This window comes from Engraulis encrasicolus, chromosome 12 (assembly GCF_034702125.1).
Source record: "Engraulis encrasicolus isolate BLACKSEA-1 chromosome 12, IST_EnEncr_1.0, whole genome shotgun sequence".
NCBI lineage: Eukaryota > Metazoa > Chordata > Actinopteri > Clupeiformes > Engraulidae > Engraulis > Engraulis encrasicolus.
Genome location: NC_085868.1, coordinates 49,232,979 through 49,254,572, shown reverse-complemented (window position 1 = coordinate 49,254,572; position 21,594 = coordinate 49,232,979). Strand labels below are relative to the sequence as shown.

At 43.4% G+C, this 21,594-nt stretch overlaps 2 protein-coding genes across 5 annotated transcripts in view; both read left to right on the top strand.

Annotated features, from left to right (window-relative positions):
• The window catches only part of kpnb3 (karyopherin (importin) beta 3), a 32,801-nt gene extending 26,766 nt beyond the window's left edge, over window positions 1-6,035 (top strand). Inside the window, exons 23-26 of the mRNA XM_063212369.1 lie at window positions 384-603; window positions 3,193-3,421; window positions 4,191-4,332; window positions 4,634-6,035. Of these exons, the coding sequence (XP_063068439.1) occupies window positions 384-603; window positions 3,193-3,421; window positions 4,191-4,332; window positions 4,634-4,720 (678 nt within the window). The 3' untranslated portion in view covers window positions 4,721-6,035. The remainder of the gene's footprint in view (window positions 1-383; window positions 604-3,192; window positions 3,422-4,190; window positions 4,333-4,633) is intronic.
• A 1,617-nt stretch (window positions 6,036-7,652) lies between these two features.
• The window catches only part of LOC134459878 (FERM, ARHGEF and pleckstrin domain-containing protein 1-like), a 120,462-nt gene continuing 106,520 nt past the window's right edge, over window positions 7,653-21,594 (top strand). For 2 of the 4 annotated variants that reach the window (XM_063212368.1, XM_063212364.1), the window contains exons 1-2: window positions 7,654-7,878; window positions 17,981-18,159. In XM_063212368.1, the coding sequence (XP_063068438.1) occupies window positions 17,986-18,159 (174 nt within the window). In that variant the 5' untranslated portion in view covers window positions 7,654-7,878; window positions 17,981-17,985. The other 2 variants (XM_063212367.1, XM_063212366.1) reach the window with 2 other exon arrangements.

The following is a 21,594-nucleotide window of genomic DNA, read 5'->3' as shown; positions in this document are numbered from 1 at the left end:
TAAGTATTGCCGTTGCTAATGCGCTGTCTTATTATAATGGTCAGTGTCAAAATTACAACTTACGACTCCTACCAAACTGAAATATACGTAAATGCAGTCTTAGAAATTATATTAGTGATTCATATTATGCAGTTTCACATGAAATAAAACCTGCAAGAGAAATAGGTTCCCCACCCATGGGTACAGCGCATACTAGAAGTACTGCCATTTTGTAAACGATCTTTTGATTGTTTGGAGCAAACCTCTCCTCTCCTAGTTCCCTCACAGACCCAAGCACAGACGAGCAGTGGGGCCTGTGCATCTTAGACTATTAATAGGGGTACTTTTTACATTGCTGTGCTAGTCTTATTCCTCTCCTTTCTCTGTCCTCTCTCCTCTCCCAGTGTCCTCACAGGCCGTGGACAGACAGGCAGTGGGGCCTGTGCATCTTCGACGACGTGGTGGAGCACTGCAGCCCCTCGTCCTTCAAGTATGCCGAGTACTTCCTGCGGCCCATGATGCAGTCGCTGTGTGACACCAGCCCAGAGGTGCGGCAGGCGGCCGCCTACGGCGTGGGAGTCATGGCCCAGTTCGGAGGAGAGAGCTACAGACCTTTCTGCACAGGTGCGCTGGGGACGCGAGTGGTGTTTGTCAGGGTGCCCGCGGGGTAGTAAAAAGTAGTAAAAGGTAGTAAATGAAAAAGTCCAAAATAATGACCAGTAAAAGGTAGTAAAAGGTAGTAAGCCACATCTCAACTGGTAGTAATTTTCCCTGACTCCCTACAACATGGTCTTATGTGTTTTCTAATTTGTTTAATTAACGTGATCTCAAATCTCGGCAAATTGATTTTTATGCGGCGGCAAGGACCCTGGGTCAACTGACTTAGCTTTGTGCTAATACTAGCGGTAGTTGTTAACTAGCAGCTGACTGACAGGCGTCAGACATCAGCTGCACCACAGAAGCTGCTAGGCATTTTGTAGCCTACGTTCTGCAAGACGCGACTAACCTGGTTGGATGTGAAACAGTGAAAGGTCTGCTAAACGTAATTCCATGAATTCCATGATTACTGTCTGTTTGAGATTAGCTGTTGTTCATACAATACTGAAGTTAGAAGCGGTGGAAATTGGTGCGTAACATGGTGCGTAATATTGGTGGTAAATGTAACAAATCGGTCGAGTAAAAGAATGCGAGGCTGAATGTTTTTTCACCGGTGCATCCAGCCAAAAACAAAATGAATTGACAATGCTAAACACCATTTTAATGGCCATTAGACATTCTGCAGTAGTGCTAGTAGGTATTAGCCCATCAAAAAATAAAAAAAGTTTTTGGAACTGCGGCCATTCCTTCAACTCCGCTGCTCTGGCTTTCTACCCCTTGCACCTTGCGCTGATTGACAGCCCGACTTTTCAAAATAAAATGTTCCGACTACCCGAGTTCATAATGTGCTAGCGACTAGGGTGGTGGTGCTCAACCAAATCAGGGAGTTTTGAAACGGACGAGAAGGAGGGAAACGAAATGCAAACAGCAGCGGCCACTGATAGAATTCACGCGGAAGATTCAAGCGCAAAGAATGACCCGTTTCAGTCACTGTCAAGAGTTGACACGCGAAGTCTCCCGGGAGTTCTCAGATGTTTTTGATAGCGACGTACTATCTGTCGGCAAGGCATCCTTCATGCACCGAGACAGAGAGAGAGCGTGACGAGAGAGAGAGACGCTCCTGTTCGAAGCGCTTGCGAAGATGCCACAATCATCATTCGGAGCGATCCAGAATGGGGGAGGGCAAATCCCGATTCACCTCGGTTTCCACCTAAACAAACAAAAATCAACCTATCTATCGATCTAGCTACCATAAGAGTGTTTTTTAAATATGAAATTGTAGTCCCTTTTTAAAAATAACGAATTTTAAGTTTAGTTTTTATTTTAATTTTGCTCCCTCTGAATTTCAGTTTGACATCCCTGGCTTAAGCCTAAGGCACCTGCAAAAAACGCCTGCTGAACCCCTAAGGGTTACAGAAGGTCTGCTATTGGTAGTCAAGGCTGGTTATGGATTCTGTGCTCTCTATCCAAATCACTAAAACTTTGCCATAACTATAATGACTGCCATTTTTGTCATATCCTGTGTAGTATTTTCTCTGATTCTGCTAAAGACACACACACACAGAGACTCTCACACACCGAGCATTTGGGTGCACCTAGATTTTGTGCTGGTGCACCTGAAAACAATTTTTAGACGCACCAGTGCAACCAGCGCAAAAAGTTAGTAGAGCCCTGGTGGACATTGACTACAGGAATCCACTTCAAGGTGCTCTGCTGGTTCTTTCTCTCCTCCCACTCTCTGAGAAGAGCGACTTCTTCTGTTAAAAGTGCACAGCACTATTATTTAACTATTATAAATGGTGAATTGTTGAGAAATGTTTGAAACATACCTGCATTAACTTGTACTAACACATACACTCAATGATTAACTTGTTAAATAAAAAAAAACATTATTAATGTGTGTTATTAATAGGCGTTGGAAAGCCATTTCATTTCTGTAGTCAGTTTAAGATTGATGTTGTAATGGTAGTAAAAAAAACAAATTGGAGGTAGTTAAAAGGTAGTAAAAAGTAGTAAATTCAACCTAGGAATATCTGTAGGCACCCTGGTTTGTGCATACTGTACATCTATGCAACGGATGAGTGTTTTTTATATATATATATATATATATATATATATATATATATATAGATATATATATATAGATATATATATATATAGCTATATATATATATAGCTATATATATATAGCTATATAGATATAGATAGATATATATATATATATATATATATATATATATATATATATATATACCTCTACCAAGAAGGTTGTTTTCGGTTGCGTTGGTTTGTTCGTCAGTCTGTTTGCCTGTCTGAGTTATCATGCTGACAGACAAAGTTCTGAACGAATTTTGATTTTCCTTTTGTCATTTCCAAACACAAAATGTAAAGTGATTAAAAAAAAATCCTGGATCCGGATCGTGACCCAGATCACCACCAAATTTTAAAGATTCTTCACCATTGCGGGATGGGGCGAATTTTGACATTCCAGTTTCTAACACGACAAAAACAGCCTTGAAATGAACTAATTTGATTTAATTCCAAATAAAATTCCTTAATTTCAAGACTGTCTCACATTGACGAGCCTAACGTGTTGTGTCCACTTGGGTTCTTCAGAGGCAATGCCCCTCCTGGTAGGAGTCATCCAGGCCGCGGAGTCCAAAGAGAAGGAGAACGTCAACGCCACAGAAAACTGCATCTCTGCTGTGGGCAAGATCATGAGGTTTAGACCAGAGTGTGTGAACGTCAACGAGGTCCTTCCCCATTGGCTCTCCTGGCTGCCACTCAACGAGGACAAAGAGGAGGCGGTCCACACCTTCGACTTCCTGTGTGACCTTATTGAAAGGTGAGCGCTGCTTTTTTTTCCCCTCGTACCTGTTGGGGTGTTCTTACATCATTGTTTTGTGAGGAACCTGGGGGGAATTCCATGAACATGGTCAAGTGGTAAACCTGGCTAAGTTAACACTGAGCAAGTGGTAAAACCTGCTAATAGATAGTCCACGGGTGCTATTCTGTTAAGAAAATGAGGACTCTAGGCTCTTCTGTTAGATGTTTTACCACTACCTCAAGGTTACCTTGAACCGGTATACTACTTAGCCCAGTTCTTGGAATACTTTCCTGGTTTTACAAAGAAAAAAAACATGTCCATGTGTCTCAACATTTTGAGTGCAGGACTGGCGAAGTCACTACAAAATTAAAAGAAACGGGAGCTGACTTTGGGTGCTGATTTTTTTTCTTCCATTTTTCATTTAATTAAAGCGAGAAACCTGTTCAAGTTCGCCTACAGAATGTGGTATCTCTTCTAATTAAGAAATGTCGGCAGGCCATCTTTAAAAAAAAAAGACAAACCGATCTCTAAGCTCTTTTATTAGAGGATTCATGACGACCTCCTGATTAACTTAACCAATTGGGTATTCCATGACTGGTTCAGATGTTAAACCAGTTTAACTGTTTTTGCCCATGGTTAATTTTTCTGCCTGTTACATGCCCACAATTTGAGTTCAACCCAAGTCCTTGTAAGGCTATGGTTTTGAAGTGCAGTGGCAAATCAATAGTAAACAAGATTATCAGTAGTAAAATAAATTGACTTAACTTTTTTTTATTTCCCATTGCAGCAATAATCCCATTGTTCTTGGTCCTGACAATGCCAACCTGCCCAAGATCTTTGTGATTATTGCCAACGGCGTTGCGAGTGAATCGCTTCGGGGAGAAGACGGATGCAGCAAAAGACTGGCCAATGTCGTTCGCCAAGTGCAGGTTTGTCTCTTTCAACGCCTTAATACACAAAGAGAATTCCTAAAATTGCATCGTGGTTGATTTACGTACAACTCTCTTTTAAACACGTCTCACTTGGCAGAAGTGTTGGAGAGGAATTATAGTTTACCGATCAGTGTGTGGGAGTTTTATAGTCGTCCCTCTACTCTATAGTCGAACCTAAACTTCTGTTCCTATGTTGTGCACTTGACTAAAAGAAGAAAATAATTGCATCTGTGCTGCTCCGCTGTCTTCCTCTCAAGTTAAAACTAAACTCCGGTTTCCTTTTTTTTCTTTTTCCCAGGTCTCTGGAGGCTTATGGACACAGTGTGTCTCCACGCTGGACGAGACGCAGCAGAAGGCCCTGCAAGACCTGCTCAACACCGCCTGAGCGTCAAGCCATCCCTCTGCCAGCACCCATAGTGATTTAAAACGAAAAAACACATGATATCCTAACACTGGGGATAAAAAAAAACATCTTCAAAAAGACTGGTCTTTCCCTTTTCAAGCGATGAACTTGTAGCGTGCGCGCGTGTGTGTGTATATAATCTGGACCTCTGCACCTCTTGCTTGGTCTGATTAAAAAGAAAAATCTTAATCTCACAAGTCTACTCCCAGCTGGAGGCATCTTCCCAGGTCCCTCTGTGTGTGTATGCGTACGTGTGTCTGTGAGCGAATGACTTGTCCAGTCCACCCTTATGGGTACTTTTGGATGGGGAGCAGTCCAGAGACCCCCACCCCACCCCACCCCTCCACCCTCCAACCCCCAGTGTTTGGTTTTCTTCTCCTGGATGAAATGACCATAACAAAATAAGGGGGGAGGGCGATAAAACAAACTAACAAGGGGTCATCATTATACATCTTCATCTTAGTTACAAAAACCCAGATAAAAAATAAAATCAACCCTTTTTACTTTCTGCTCACCCTCCCCTTCACCCAAAACCCGTTACTTGTGTAGTCGTGCTCTGTTTAAATGCCATATTGCGTCTATGGATGTAGTCAAACGGGAGCGCTTCCCTACCCCCCCTTTCTGTTGTACGGGCTTTGCACAGCTCAAAACCTGGCAGGAACGGACGTAAAGGGATCTAATGTGATGAAATTAGACTGTACTGGACTTGGTGCATGGTGGGTAACCATTGGGGGCGAGTAAGGGGGGGGGGTTGACCTTGTAGGGAGACCATCATGGCTCGCTGTGCTGTCAGGCAGTTTTTTTTGTTTTGTTTTCTTTTTGTATTTAGGCCTTTTTGTTTGTTTGTCTCCGAGACGGGCAAAAGTCAGATGTCTGTCAGGAAATGGCATCCGTGCTGATTTGTTTGTTAGTGAATCTGTGAAACGCTAACATAATGTCTTTGGCTTGCTCACCTGGTGACCACGCACATGAGAATTCTTATGGGGAAGGGGTTGGGGATGATGTCATGTCTTGCAGCATCATGGAGCTCGGTGTGTATTGGGTACAACCAACGCCGATCAAGTAGTTGATTTACAGAATAAACTCGAATGGGCTCTCACTGTAGATTGGTTCAGCCTGTGGAAACTGTTGATGTAAAGTAAGGGGTTTGGCACCGCCTGCAGGTTTATTTTTTTAACCAGCCCGTTGTGTTATTCAAGCCAGTCTCAAAGGCTTGTCTATACCCCTTCATGGACATCAGAATAGGAGATCTTTTGGGGTTCTATCTTGACCAATAAAGTTTCTCTTGGGAGTCACACATTCGACTGTCTGCTTTTTTTGTTGCATGTCCTCCGAGTATTGACTTCATAAGAGTAAGAGTAGGCACATCTCACCTCGCTCAGGCCAGGTGCAGGACAAAGGTGTATCTGACAGTAGAAAAAATTGAAGTCACTGTAGCTCTGCATTTAGGGTTTATGTAAGTCATACGTTTCGACCCAACAGGGTCTTCATCAGGCAGGAGAGCCTGATAAAGTTACTCTACTCTACGAGACCCTGTTGAGTCGAAAGGTTGTATGACTTGAATAAATCTTCAGCGGAGCTACTGTGTGCAGACTTGAATTCAACTTGTTTTCGAAGCCTGCCTAGTGCCTACACACTTACAAACTAAAAGACAAACCTTCATTTTTCAACTGTGGAAGAACCCCCTAATAGTTAATTGTGGAACCCACTTCTAACAAATTTAGTTCGTTGAAGAGCCCTGAAGAATCTCAGACAGCAAAAAAACCAAAGGCTCTTTGGGTAACCTTAAGTTGCCACCAGGTTGGGTTGAGTTCTTCCCAGAATATTTTATGATGTCTTCAGAGAAGCTTCAAATAGTGCTTTAGCAGTGATTACACGTCTTTCTCATTCTGTAAATAAAATATTCATCTCGCCTGAAATACTGTCTGAGTTGTCAAAAGTGAATTAAAAAAACCTTCCCTTCCAACACAAGGTAAATTATCTGAGTAATCAATAGACCTGTGTACTCGTCTTGCAATCAGCTGACTGCACTGTTTCGATCAAGTTTGTGGCGGGTCCTTGAAAGGGTTTTAGTGTTTTCTTTTTCAATAACATCTTCATTAGGTACAATGGAATAACTGGTGTAACAGCTATGTAATATGTGCTAGTGCTGTACTTGCACCATGAATTTACGGTAACACTTTATAATAATGTTCCTTAGTAAAGACTCAGTAAATAATTAACTAATGATGAATAAAACATTAACAAATGTTTTTATTATTAACTAAGCTTTATTAATGCTTTATAAAATATCTACAAATAATATCTGCAAGATTTTACACACCTTATAACGGAGTATTTTATTCATTTACAAGCAACTTGTAAATGTTTGATAAATGTAAAATATTAACATAGCATTTCCTAGTCATTTACAAGCATTTGTTTACATTTCCTAGCCATTTACAAACGTTTGTTAATGTTTTATTCATCAATAGTTAATTATTTATTAAGTCTTTATAATGCTTTTTTTTGCATCCACTATTCTATAGTGTTACCGAATTTACTTCTACTTTGACACATCTGAGAGCTGGAGGTAGGGCCTATGTCCAGAGTGCCATGGGAACTGATGCAAAGTACCAGGTAGTAGACCTACTTTGTATCTCCATGTGATATTGCAAATATTATTGAGTAGGCAAGAGCAGTAACACCAAATTCAATTGTAGCCTAAGCGCAATCCCCTCCCAAATCATTTAATTTCAAATTAAGTGCACTCATAATTGGACATTCCTAATTTCTCTGGACATTCTTCATCATGGTCTATTCAAAAAGCTTCCACAAGGTGGTTCTAGAGCTGCCTAAACAAAAAGCGAATCCAAGTGCAGTGCCAGCTACAAGGGCGGGAGGAGGCAGTATCTCACCCATATTGTTCTCTGCTCTGGGAACTCAATTGGAATCTGCCCTTGGTCTCAGTTCTACCCTCCCCATAGTAAAGTCGCTTCGACATGGCGACCGAGAGGACGCTTCTTGCCGGCGCTCTTGCCATTTGAGTTACTAATAGTAAATTGTGAGGTTTAACAAAGACCCTTTGACTCGAACAGCCCACGTCCTCAATTGGAATTTACTCTACGTGGAATATAAACACGACCGCCGTGTTTTCCAAGGTAAGCCGTGCGTCGCGATGTGGTTCGCGTAGCGGGGAACTGGTTTCACTTATCTTAGCAGGGCTGTTCACTGCTGTACTCTACATTGTTTAGAAAATATTGTGAGATGGACAGACTATTGGTGTAAGACTTCTGGCGCCCAGAATAGGTGCCACGCGTCGCTATGTCCTACTAGCCTACGGTGGACGTCATCCCGAAGACTCCCATTCACAATACTCGCCAAGTTATGCTACAGTAGCTCCCTGGAAGTCGGCGCTGCGTTTTCGGAACACGCATAGCAAGCCGATGATGGTGCGAATGTGAATTCTACTCCAATATTTTCTTTTGCGTGCCACTCATCTTGCGTTTTGTTCAAAGGGTTTCTCCCTGGGAGCGCATTTTCGTCCCTGAGCAGGTATGAATGCATTCAGCAACATTCTTTTCCGTGTGGTAGTTCTAGGCTACTGTTGCGGAGATCAGAGACACTCCACAAAGCAAGGGTACAAGGCACGGGTTGATAAGATAGTGGAATAGTTGCAGTCACTGATTTGTAGCCGAACGTTCCCACCACTTGCTACTTTTACGCCAGAACAACTGGTCGCTGTTTCTTTCGTGCAACATAGAGGGCCTCCTGAATGAGAGGAGATTGGTTCTAATTTTGGGTCTCATCTTGTGCTGCTAGTATTGCGTCCATACTCTTTAGCCTACTAACATCTTAACCTAGGGATTACTCTGGTAACCTACATTCTGTGCCCTGGCTAAGGCGGAAGCCAGCATTAGGGTCATCTTTGCTGTTGTAGACTTGGCACGGCAAGAGTCATCGGGTGGGATTTATTCTAATTTAGTAACAGCTCTCCCCCTAACATTAGGCTGTGTTTCAATGAAACTGATGCCACCCTTCATTGTGAACATTATGCCGTATGTCGACGTTGGCGTGCGCGATGAGTGAGTGGTCTGACAGGCGTAATCTGACATCCCAAAGGTTTAACACAAACAAACCCCTCCATGACCTCCCTAGTTGTGTGCGCCAAAGATCTCTGTGTACATTAGACTAGCGTTTGTCTTTTTATAATGACATCACCCCTTGCCTTTCGTCACACATTTCACCTGCGCGCAAAAGTGTGGCCTAGGATAGGTTGGCTAAATTCCCCATAGGAAAATGCCATTGGACGTAATTTAATGAGAGTGTGCACGATGCGAAAACTGATATTGATTTACCTGGACAGTGGACAGTGAGTGCGTGCCTTTGCAGCGACCTTTGTGGACAGCTGTCCCAAACTCCCTGCTCCTCCTCACGACAATTGGAAATGACAGGCCTATTAGTTCAAAGGCAAAATAAACAAACGGGACCTGGGAAAATGTAACAAACAGTATCCTTCGTGCCCGTGTCTAAACTTCCCAATAGGCCTGTGTGTGAATAAGTGTGTGCATGACTGCATGCATGTACGTCTCTGTGTATGTGCGCACCTGTCTTTATCTTGGCCTATGTGGGTTTTGATGTGTTCCATTTTACGCACAAACAGCTACACTCTATAATAGTCATTGTGTTGACATTTCATGGTGCCATATGAACCAAGGGACCTTCGAGTTTCATAGAGATGAGCAGATTTACACATGTAAACCACCCGTACCAACACTTGCCAAACTTTGGTCTGCTGCTGGCACTGCTGGCGGCTTATAGGTGACAACTAACCCAGGACTATTTCCTGTTCCGCCCACAGTCCCATTAAAATGATTTATGGCTTTGGCACTTTAGTCAGACCTATCTGCCTTTTATTTTGTTTTTTTGTTTTATTATTGTTGATTTTCCGCATGGCTCATGTAGCCCACTGTTCTGCTTCTTTTCTGAAAAACAAAACAAGCAAACAGAAACAAAGCACAGCATCGTAATTCAGGGAGGCCTATCTGAACCTCCTCAGCTTCTGTTTTGTGACCAGTGCCTTGCTGATACTTCCTACTAATACAAACACAGCAGTTTAACTCAGAAACCAGCATGACCATGGCTGATCAGACGCTGCTGCTTGTACTAGTTAACATTGAGTCCTATGAGACCAGCTGGCGGCTAACTGGTCTCATAGGACTCAATGTTAACTGCTAGCTTGGAGGTAAAATGTGAACTGCCATACCCAGAGAACGGTTGAAAGTACAGGAGAACGGTAAAACCCTATTACTTAACTCAAGGGGAGGTGTAAAATAAGCTTCTTTCCAAAAATGGGACAGTATCACTTTAAAGAGGTGCGATCTGGCATGGTAAATTGTTGTGCATGTTGTAGCGAGTGACCTCTTTTTTTGTCAACAGTAGCCTAAATGTGAAACCTTCCGAAGAGAACAATACACCGAAACGGGATGTGTTTCCACAATGGCTACACCTATCAGGTGTCACCCAATGACTGTGTGTCACCCACCTATCTTTTCTCTGTATCTATTCACAGTAAACCCCACTTTTTGCATGTCCCTATACCATGTGACGTCATTTCTGAGACTGGATCTCTGTTCTGTACGTTCTGTGAAAATGTTAATTTGGTTGTCATGACATGAACAAAGAAAACTGAGCAAGGGGACCTGGAACCACTTTCAGGGGTTTTTTTTTGCACGGGCATTAAATTACTCGCTTGCTTTCATGTTGGAGGGCAGATCCCTGAAAGGTATGGCTGCACTGGAATATCTGTGTGATGACTTGATGTGGTTTGGAAGTTAAAAACTTGTTTGGCTTGTCCTTGTCACAGCATGTCCCCTAGCAGGGGTTTCTAGAGTAACTTGGCGTGACTTATGAGATTAGTCATTTCTCAGCCCTCAGTCTACAAGGAAGTGTTCCCTTCCCTATAGGCCTAAAGTTTTAAAGAGGAAATGGTCACCACAACACGCCTCTCACTCCATGCCAATGACAAATCTGAACAGAAGTCGTAGCATTGACCATCAGTTGTGAGTTTAAAGGCATTGACTAGTCTGCCATTCTGAAGTCATGATTTGCCTTTGCATATTGCCATATAACCTTATCCTTGTCCCATTCTTTATGCTGCCCTATGTCTTGTAGGGGTGTGCAAAATAATCGTCATATCGATGCATCGCGATACTTACTCTCACGATACAATGCATCGATTCATGACAAGGTATCGTGATACTTATTTTCTCAATATACTGCATGGATTCATGACAATTGATTATTTGATAACAATAAAATTTGATTTGCCACGGGTTATTTTGTTCAGTAGAGAATAGGTAATATTTCTGTTGTGATGTAAGCTCTCTCCCAGATGATAGAATGCTTAAATAGAATGAACTGACTTAAGAAAGCTACACAGCAACTGACAAATAAGCTGTATTTTACACATTTACTGAAGTAAATATCGCAATGAATCACAGTAGTACATGAATCGCAATGCATCGTGATAGAATCGCATCGTGGCATGTGTATCGTGATGCGCATCGAATCGTGAACCCTTTGCCGATACCCACCCCTATGTCTTGCAGTTCAAGGTACACATGGACACATGGATTAATCATGTCATCACAGGACTTGAGTCCAAATATAGCAGAAGGAACTTATCTTGTCTTATGCCTGGGCCAAGATTAAAGCGTCAAAATCCTAGTCATCAAGTTTGTGAAATATAAAGATTCTTGTACTTGATTATGTTGCCCTCAGTAGCCTATATGAATCACTGAGGTGGATAAGGGCGTTCGCTAAGCCCAGCTAAGTTAACCCTGAGTGAGTTGTAAATCTCTAATAGAAAAGATTTGTGGGTTTATCCCTCAGTGTAAACAAAGCCACCACAGCCTCTTACCACATCTGAAGGCAGTTAGTTTTCACCTGAAACATTACAAAATGGCAGCGGGAAAAAAAATCCTGATTGAAGCGGACTTCTTAATTTTTATCTTGTCATGTGGTTGTCCTGCTCCCAGGACATTTTTGGATGTGCAGGTGTAACGGGGGCCAACTAGCAGATTGATCGTGGCGTGGAACGTTAGTTGAAACCTCCCTCCCGAAGCCTCAATACAGTGCGGTAGTGTGTTGGGCTATCGGACTGGCCCTTTAGCTCAGCGCCCTCGTACTGTGCCTCCCATTGCCGGACAGATGTGGTTGACTAGGTGGCAGGTTTGCGCCCCGAGGGGGACGAACTGTGCAGGAACACCTCCGTCACACAGGGTTAAACTACTCCTCCAATAAAATCCCTCCTCCTCAAAGGGCTATGTGGCAGTGGCAGCATAAAGCAGCTGTGTACAGGTGATGAAGTGGAGCTCCCTCAGGAGTTAACTCTCAATTACGCTCCCTCACTTTAAAATGTGTAACCAGTAACTTAGATGGGGCTCTGAGGCCCCGAGACAGGGAAGAATGGGCCCCTTTATTGCTCTGTTTGTGCAAACAGGCAGACCTCATTGGATCACTTGAGCAGCGATTCTCAAACCAAATGCCAGGGCCCACTAGTGGGCCGCGAAGGTATTCCACGTGGCCCCTGACATCCTTTTCTGAAAATATAAATGATAGTTCTGTGTGTGTTGCTGTGGGCTGTTATAGAGTTGCATTGTTTATAGTGTCAGAGGTGAGGTGGGCCATTGACATTTGTGAACATTTCAAGTGGGCCCCAAGTTGGAATGGGTGGGGACCCCTGCACTAGAGGGTTTCTATCAAGAGTGTTTGTGTTAAGCGTGTATGTCCGTGGCAAGCTCTCTCTCTCTCTCTCTCTCTCTCTCTCTCTCTCTCTCTCTCTCTCTCTCTCTCTCTCTCTCTCTCTCTCTCTCTCTCTCTCTCTGCCTCATATCTACCTTACCTCATATTTCATTCCTCTATTTTAAATGTGCTCAGCAGACCTTTCATGCAAGACAGCAGGTCTTGGCTTTGAATGACTTGTGTCTCTATTAAATTAGTTTGTGTGGAAAGTTTGTGGGCTACTTGGTAAAGCGTCTGTCAAGGCTCACGTGAACTGTTTCTTGTTTCATCAATGTAGCAGTCTAGTCAGGGTTTGCATTGTTGTGTCATGGGGGATTAAGACGGTGTGATGATATAATGTGCAAATTAATTGTTTGTGCGGAGTTGTGTAAACGTGTAAGCTCAATTGATCCCATAACCTTCGAGCACAACAGGCGGGTATTCCTTGAATATTTATATTTTAGTGATAAAACCTCGCTAAGTTGACCTACAGGATTTTGGTTTGGTTTGGTTTGTTTATGGATATAGGAACACAAAAGGTATCCAAGGGATAATATGTAAAAGCGTAAACACTTGTTTCCAACATGGTCCCTGTGTAAAAAAAACCTCGCTAAGTTGACCTACAGGAAGTGGTAAACCTGCTAATAAACACCCCACAAATGTGATTAAGTTAAGAAAATAAGGCATCCAGGCTCTTCTGTTGTATGATTTACGACTACCTCAAGGTTAAGTTAACCTGGTTATCTACTAATCCCAGTTCTTGGAATGCTCCCCAGGTCATTTTTATTACAGACACTGTTTTTTGGGTCTTTTTTTGTCTTTGTTTTTATTATAGTGACTACATAGTAAGTACATGTATTCAATTATTTTTAAGCTGTAGATGCTGCTTAACCTTTTCATGTCTGTTGCAAAACACAAGGACGACATGGTTCAGTTTTGTTTTGGCGTCTGCTTGTGGCTTGTCGATAGTTATTTTCACTGTTGGTGCCACTTAAATGTTCTCATCCCTCATTTGTCTGTTACAAGGCGCAACAAAGACGACATGGTTCACATTTGTTTTGGCTCCTGCTCTCAGCTTGTCTTGCTAAAATTGTGTGTACATGCTAGCAGGTGTGGGTGTTTGAGTGATACACTGTGCTTTTGTAGGCTAGTGCATGTTTGGCGTCTGGCCTCAGCTTGTCCCAACATGTCTTGGAGTAGGAGGCTCCTGACAAAGCAACCCCACATCTCTCATCCGTCCTCCAGTCCACACCAACCACCAGCGCTCTGAATTAGTACCAGCCAAATGGCCAAATGCAGGTGAAATTTCAGTTTGGTTGGTAGAAAAGAATATCTACTTTCTGTAGCCACTTTGACCTATTTCTGAGCATGTGTTTGGCTAGTAAGATTAATCTCTTCTAGCCATGTTGGCTGATGATGAAAAAGGTTCATGGGAGACCTCAGGGGCGGATCTGACCATTTTGGGGCCCTAGGCAAAATATAAACATGGGGCCCTCAAAAGTCATTATATAGACATATACAATTCTGGCTTTTGGTGCTATTTTAGTGTGTTTTCTCATATATATCTTTTGATTACTTGACATAAGTGGCAAATTAAGATCAAGCCTACTTTTTTGTGTTTACTGTATCGGTTGGGGTCCCTATGAAGGACCGATTTGGTTGGGGGCCCAGGCAACTGCCTAGGTTTGCCTAATGGAAAGTCCGCCTCTGAGAGCCCTGCCAACCATCAACCAGCCACTTACCGGTACATACTCTCTTCCCACTCCAGGTTTTGATGCCACTCTAACCCCCACCACTCTGTATTTACTTGTACTTGGGCTGTCATGGTGTGATACAGCAATCCGTTGTGTGTTTTGGCAGCATGAATCATCAACTCTCCATTAAGGCACCAGCAGGCTTTTTTTGTTTGTTTGTGGTGCATCACAACCAGACCATGCTGCCGAACAGACGGAGTGGAACAGCTGCTCCCCTCTTCTACCTCTCCATCCTACGCCTCTCTGCTCTCCTCCTCTTCCACCTCTCCACCCTACACCTCTCTGCTCTCCTCTTCTAATCCTCCATCCTACGCCTCTCTGCTCCCCTCTTCTACCTCTCCACCCTGCGTCTATTTGCTCCCCTCATCTTCTACCTCTCCACCCTGTGCCTCTCTGCTCCCTTCTTCTGCACCTCCACCCTGCGTCTCTCTGCTCTCCTCCTTTTCTACCCCTCCATCCTACGCCTCTCTGCTCTCCCCCTCTACTACCCCTCCATCCTGCGCCTCTCTGTTCTCCTCCTCTTCTACCTCTCCATTCTACACCTCTCTGCTCTCCTCCTCTTCCACCTCTCCATCCTACGCCTCTCTGCCCCCCTCTTCCACCTCTCCACCCTACGCCTCTCTGCTCCCCTCTTCTACCTCTCCACTCTGTGTTCTTTCTAATATTCAGACTCCCGTCCTACCTTGCCTGCTTGTGTATTTCAATATCTCGCAAAAGATATAGTCATTTTATCATTTGCAAATGGGATGGTGAATGAAGAATAGTCCCCCAAAAGTTGTTGTGGCTAGTTAAGCTGACAGCGGGGAAACTTTATTGGTTTCTCCACAAAGGCGGGGCGTCAGCGAAACGCGAGGCCGCAAGCACAGACGGAGGAGGACACGAGTCTGCATATTGGAATCCACCCCGTGCTGTGTCTCAGCCCTCACCTTCCCCACCCCCTGAGGTGCTCTTTGTTTAGTAGGAATGCCTCATTAACCTGGCGGTGGTGTTGGCGGTGGTGGTGGTGTTGGTGTTGGTGTTGTGTGGTTGGCAGTTTCCTCTCTCTCTCTCTCTGGTACATTGCGAGTGTCAGCTGCTCGTTAGGGCTGAGAGGTGTCTGTGAAGAGCTGGGGGTCATGTCTGGAGTGTGATGTGATGATTGTGTTCATGGAGGTTGCCTCATGATCTCATGCACTGGGGATTTCCACACCCGTGATGTAGACGGACATTTTTTTTCTCTCTCCAATGATTCCATGATGACTGACAGCTGAGGATTTGTTTCGTTTTCAACACATTTGTCACTTAGTTGGGACCACCAGTCTAATTTGGCCTGTGCAAAATTATGGATCACACTGAAATTGTAAAATTGTTTTCTTTCTTTTTTTACCCTTTACGTTTCCCTTCTGTTCCCCATATGATGTAGACCCTTTGGGTTGGTGTCTTTGCAGGATTTGTGTTGTTTTTAAAGGAAAATGGCATGAGGAGGGGGTGTGGTTTTACAGTGTTGTACCACAGTGATTTCCTCTTGCATAGAGGGTGACCAGACCTCTGATGATAAACATGTTTGTCATCCCCATGCGGAGTCAATTCACCTTTTTAAACCATGTGGGAACCTCCATGCAGACCCAAGGATCTGCTTTGAGGAGGCACCATGTCTCTCCCCCCTGTCTGAGGAACAGTTTCCTTGTGTCTTTGTCGCCTGGAATACTCAAGACACCTCCTTTGGCTTTTCTTTTTCAATCGGCCCCTCTGAGCTGATGTGTTTTTTTTGTTAAAGGCGTATGCCACTATTTTGGGGCTTAATACAGTTAAAATAGTTGGCTGGGGGTTTATAAAGGTGGTAAAGGGTCTTATTTTTCATGTTAAGCGTTGTCTTGATTTAAGACAAGTTAAGAGGGAGTGTCGCTAAGCTAGTGAAAGTCAATGGATGCTACACGGATCCATTGACTTTCACTAGCTTAGCGACATGCTCCTTCTTTTAACTTGTCTTAAAGCAAGACAACGGCTTACATGAAAAATAAGACACTTTACCACCTTTATAAACCCTGGCCAGCGATTTTAACTGTATTAAGCCCCAAAATAGTGGCATACCCCTTTAAAGAAGTGTTTTCCCTATTCTTACTTATACCCAACTTCCGGGGCGCTCCTTTGCTTGCGACCCAGCAGCCTGAATGTCTATCTGAATCTGAATCTGATATTGATGCAGATCATTTTTTTCTCAAGTGATGCTCGCAACATTTTCTGGACCGTGTTTCGGATTTTCCCATAGCGCCGCTTTCTGTCAGAACAATGATGTAGCCCCCCCCTAATCGTCTCTCTCTCTGCTCAACATATTGTTATTTTGGTTCTGAAAAGCTTTGCCCTTTTATTATGAAAATTAATCCCTTGAGCGACCTGCCAAAGATCGAGCAAGCAAGCTCTGTATAATTTCGCACCAACGACATGGCGATGACAAGAATTCACCACATTGCAAGTGAATGAATGAAAACACGGTGTGTAGCTTAGCCTGCCTACGCAGTGTTGATAATTAAGCAAATAAGCTGTTTGCACAGGGCAGGCCGATTCCCAAACGTCTCCCTGGTGATTCATAAACAGAAACATGGAAGGATACAAAGGAGCCATTGAGCGTCGTCTTTTGAAGATCAAAAGAGTTGTCATTGGGAAGGCGTTCCCGCCAGTTGCACAAAGCACTAGACTAGAGCATACACAAAGAAGTTTGTAAGCTCAGTGCATTACAACATTACCCAGCCTGTCTATCTAAGTTATGTGTAGAACACCACAATGTTATTGCCAAAGTTCAAGGTGGAAGATCATGATGTCCAGTAATTCCCTCTCCGGTTTAAACCATTTGAATTGTTTTATGTTAATTTTATATTCAGCATTCAATGTTTAGTTGTTGGTGTACATCACATCATGTAATAACCTGATATAAAGTTAAATTATTGTGCAATAAACTGTACTTGCGTTAATGAACATCAACTCGGTACAATATTGTTCCCCATTTTGTAATGCATTAACTGCACATTATGGCTGCTAGTGCTGATGTAATGGTAACAACGTGGACTGTAACGACCATCACATATTGAGGTACTGTTCTGTTCTCTGATCTACTAGCCGCATATAGCACAACCTCAGTAATGACAGTGGAACGCGTCTAAATCAGTCCCATGGAGGAAATGCTGCTCATGTCACGCTTGCTCTTGCTCTCTCTTGCGCTGTCTCACTCTGGTTCTCTCTCTCTCGCTCTCTCTTGCTCTCTCTCGCTCTCTCTCTCTCTCGCTCTCTCTTGCTCTCTCTTGCTCTCTCTCTCTCGCTCTCTCTTGCTCTCTCTCTCTCTCTCTCTCTCTCTCTCTCTCTCGCGCTCTCTCTTGCTCTCTCTTGCGCTGTCTCACTCTGGTGCTCTCTCTCGCTCTCTCTTGCGCTGTCTCACTCTCGTGCTCGCTTTCTCTCTTTCTCTCTCTCTCTCTCTCTTTCTTTCTTTCTTTCTTTCTTTCTTTCTTTCTTTCTTTCTTTCTTTCTTTCTTTCTTTCTTTCTTTCTTTCTTTCTTTCTTTCTCTCTCTCTCTCTCTCTCTCTCTCTCTCTCTGTCTCTCTCTCTCTCTCTCTCTCTCTCTCTCTCTCTCTCTGTCTCTCTCTGACTATGATTGCCATTTACAGTTGCCTTTGTATGATGTGTCAAGCTGCGGACTGCTTCTCTGCTCCCTGCGTCCTAACTAACTACCTTTTGATGTCCCTCGTCATCACAGGCACCATGGTGGAGCCAGACGAGAGGCCGTCCAATGCGGGCCAGCGGCTAGGGGCCCCTGAGAGCCTGGGCATCAGCACCCTGGAGCCCGGCCAGCGGCCCCCAACCATGCCACCCGGGCGCCAGGTCGCCGTGCGCGTCCAGATGCTGGATGACACCCAGGAGGTGTTTGAGATCTCTGTGAGTCATTTTCCTTCTTTTAATGTTTCCTATGTGTTTTTTTTTTCTTCTGAAGGGCTGCCAACTCCTTTAGTAAGTTCTACACAATTCCCCCATTTATAATTATGCATAATTAGTACGAGATCATTTTGTTGAGATTTGAGGTGCACATCCAGTGCTGATTACTCACACAACCTCTGTTCGACTTTTCAATGGGACCTATAAGTGCATGAAAAGGGCATTAACTATGTGAGTTCATAGCCATAGTTTTTGAACTTTAGTTATTCACTCAAAAAGGGGTATAAAGTTTTGATGTTGTTTTGATTTTCACAGTAGTGAAAGTATTGGGATTATGTGTTGCATGGGTGCGTGGTTGTGCTGAGCGATGGCCTTATTTTATTTTGAACAATGCAATAGCACACGTTTCATAATTTTGGCAAAAGCCTTGCTTTGTTCGTTTTCGTTCTCCTTCTTTTGGTGGTTACTCTGAGGTCATTTCAAAGTCTCTGGAACCTTTGCGTAAAGCTGCCACAGTAATTTTAATCCAAGGGTTGAAAGAGACGGTAAACCATTTCAAGATTTAAAAATTGTGAAGGAAGGGACACTTTGGAAAAATACTGTTGAGTGCAATGGCCAATTATATGCAGCTACCTTTCTTGACATTTTTAAGTCTACCAGGAACTGTTGTTATTGGTTACCACTTCACCAGTTGGCATGGCAACTAATTTCATCTTCAAGGTGCAGGCTTCATGAACTGCTGTGCTGATGGCTCAGTTCCGCTGGGTGGAATCTGGAATGAAGAAAGGTGAAATCTGGAGAAATAGGCTGGGACTGCGTTTCCCAAAAACATTTAAGTATGAGGTTCCCCCTAGGCAATACATCACATCACTAAAAGTTTGTACATGCATTCATTTTATAGGGTGACATACAATCTTTTTTTTTTCTCGCACATTCAAATAAAATGCTCACACAAAATGTATGTGCGAGGTAAAATAGTGTATATTTACAATTTTAGAGATGATGTGAGACCTATTTTTGATATCGATGTATTACCTTGGGGGAACCTCATATTTAAAGGGGAATGCCACTATTTTGGGGCTTAATACAGTTAAAAGCATTGGGCAGGGTTTATAAAGGTGGTAAAGTGTCTTATTTTTCATGTAAGCCGCTGTCTTGCTTTAAGACAAGTTAAAAGAGGGAGCATGTCGCTAAGCTAGTGAAAGTCAATGGATCCGTGTAGCATGCTACAATGCTACACGGATCCATTGACTTTCACTAGCTTAGTGACATATTCCCTCTTTTAACTTGTCTTAAAGCAAGACAATGCTTAACATGAAAAATAAGACACTTTACAACATTTATAAACCCCAGGCAACGATTTTAATTGCATTAAGCCCCAAAATAGTGGCATACACCTTTAAGTACTTCTCAAGAGTTTTGGGGAAATGCAATCCCTCATTGGTCAGGGAATACAAAAAAACCCTGAACATCAAATCAAGCGCAGTAAGGATGCTCTTCATGTGTGGATATTACGTCTGCTTTTCAGACGTCTTCCTTGTATCCAGTATGCAGGATCTGTGTGCGGTCTGTTTAATTGAAAAAAAAAACAACAACAAAAAGTAGCACAGTGCAAATGTCTGTTACGCATAAAATGTGTTTGCCTTTTTTTTGCATGTTGTTGGGTCAAGTTTGGACAATTGTTAGCAACACCTCAGGGCATGAATGGCATTGATTGCATTTAGTGAATGCTAATGTTGTCCGCTAGACTGCCACAGCCTAATGAGCGCTCAGGGGTGTATCGATTACTAGTCCTCAGGGGCCCATAATTCCGTCAGCCGTGAAAAGCCACAGGCCTGGAGAAAAGGACCTGTTCATGTTTTGTGGCCACAAGAGCCAACAAGGGGCCACTTTGTGGGTCGGTGGGAGGCTAATATACCCTCCAATTCTGACGTGTGGTGGCTCATAAAGCTATCAGGGACAAGAGGGAAACAGAGGGATCTCAGACGCCGGTCATATGGCAGACCAGCCCAGCTAGGGTTCATAGCAGCTAAATGGGACGTCTGAGAACGGTTGTGCTGTGCTGTGCTGTGCTCAGGGCCGGTTCTAGCCAATGTGGTGCACTAGGGCCTAGGTGACTTGAGCACCCCTATTTCTTTTTTGTGGAATTGGCATCTAGTATTAACACGGTGTCAGACATCTGATAGAGCATTGTCAACGTAAAAGTTTAATGCAATATATTGCATAATGTTCTAATTCTGTGGGACTTGGTGCCCCTGCATTAGGTACCCTAGGCGACCGCCTTGTCTGCCTATGCCTAGTGCCTGTCCTGGCTGTGCTGTGGGGGTTTTGGTTGAAATGTGTACAAGTGGCTGTCTGTGCCCCGAGGGCAATGTGTTGACAGTCAAATACTCCCCCTCCCTCGCAGCTGTGAATGAACGCGGCCGGCTAATGCTCAAGTCTGACGGCTCCACTTACAGTCGCCCATTGTTGTAGACTCGCCGCTTCAATTGCAAGGAAAGATGGAGAGCACTTCACAGTTAAAACAAATACTGACACTGTCTTGGTGAAAGCTGTGACCCCATCCAATATTTTGATTACTTTTCACAAACTAATTTTGATTGTTTTTATGAATGGCATGTTTCCATAGTAAAATGACTGTAATGGCTTGAGTGAAGGAATCGGCGTCCGTTTGAGTGTTTTTGTTTTGTTCTGTGCTCCATACTGCTCCCATGCACAAAAGCATATTTGATCGAGCATAGAAAGCTTCTGGTGGTGACTATTGCTTTTGAGGGTGGCTGATGCGTTTCTAATGTAATATATCTGCCTCTGGTTTGCATCTGAGGCATGTCAAGATGTCCAGCAAGCACAGCTTTTCCTTGCCAACCAAAGGAGCAGAAGGCATGTTAAGCATTTTTGAGAAGAGTCAGTCAGTCTTGTTTATTGATTTGCTTATGAATCTGCCAATGAGGTATTCCTGTGATCCTCTGATCAGTCTTGCACTGCACCACAACATGTCACTTCACACCCACCATTTTATATGAAGGTATTCCATTCTATACTTTTTTTCAAAATCTTGGCAGAACCCAAAAGAATCCACGAATCCAGCATGAAAAGGTCTTCAGAGAAACTGATTTTAAGTTTGGGGAGACTGTAACTTTATTGCAATATAATAGGCCTACCGGTCCCAGGTGTAATGTCTCGTGGTGCTGTGGAAAATCCGATTGGATCATGGTGAATCCGTTCTGAGAGACGTTTCAAGATCAAATGGTTACTTTAAGCCCACTCCTCAGTTCTCACATGATTCATAGCAGAACTAGAGATGTGCTCAGTCCAGTGGGAAGAAGACACGTGCAAAATGTTTTTTTTATTGTTTTTTTTAAATCTACCTTTTGAAAGGGACCCCATAAAAGAGTAGAGGTCATAAATATTCTAGACTAGACCACACTCTGGTGGTCT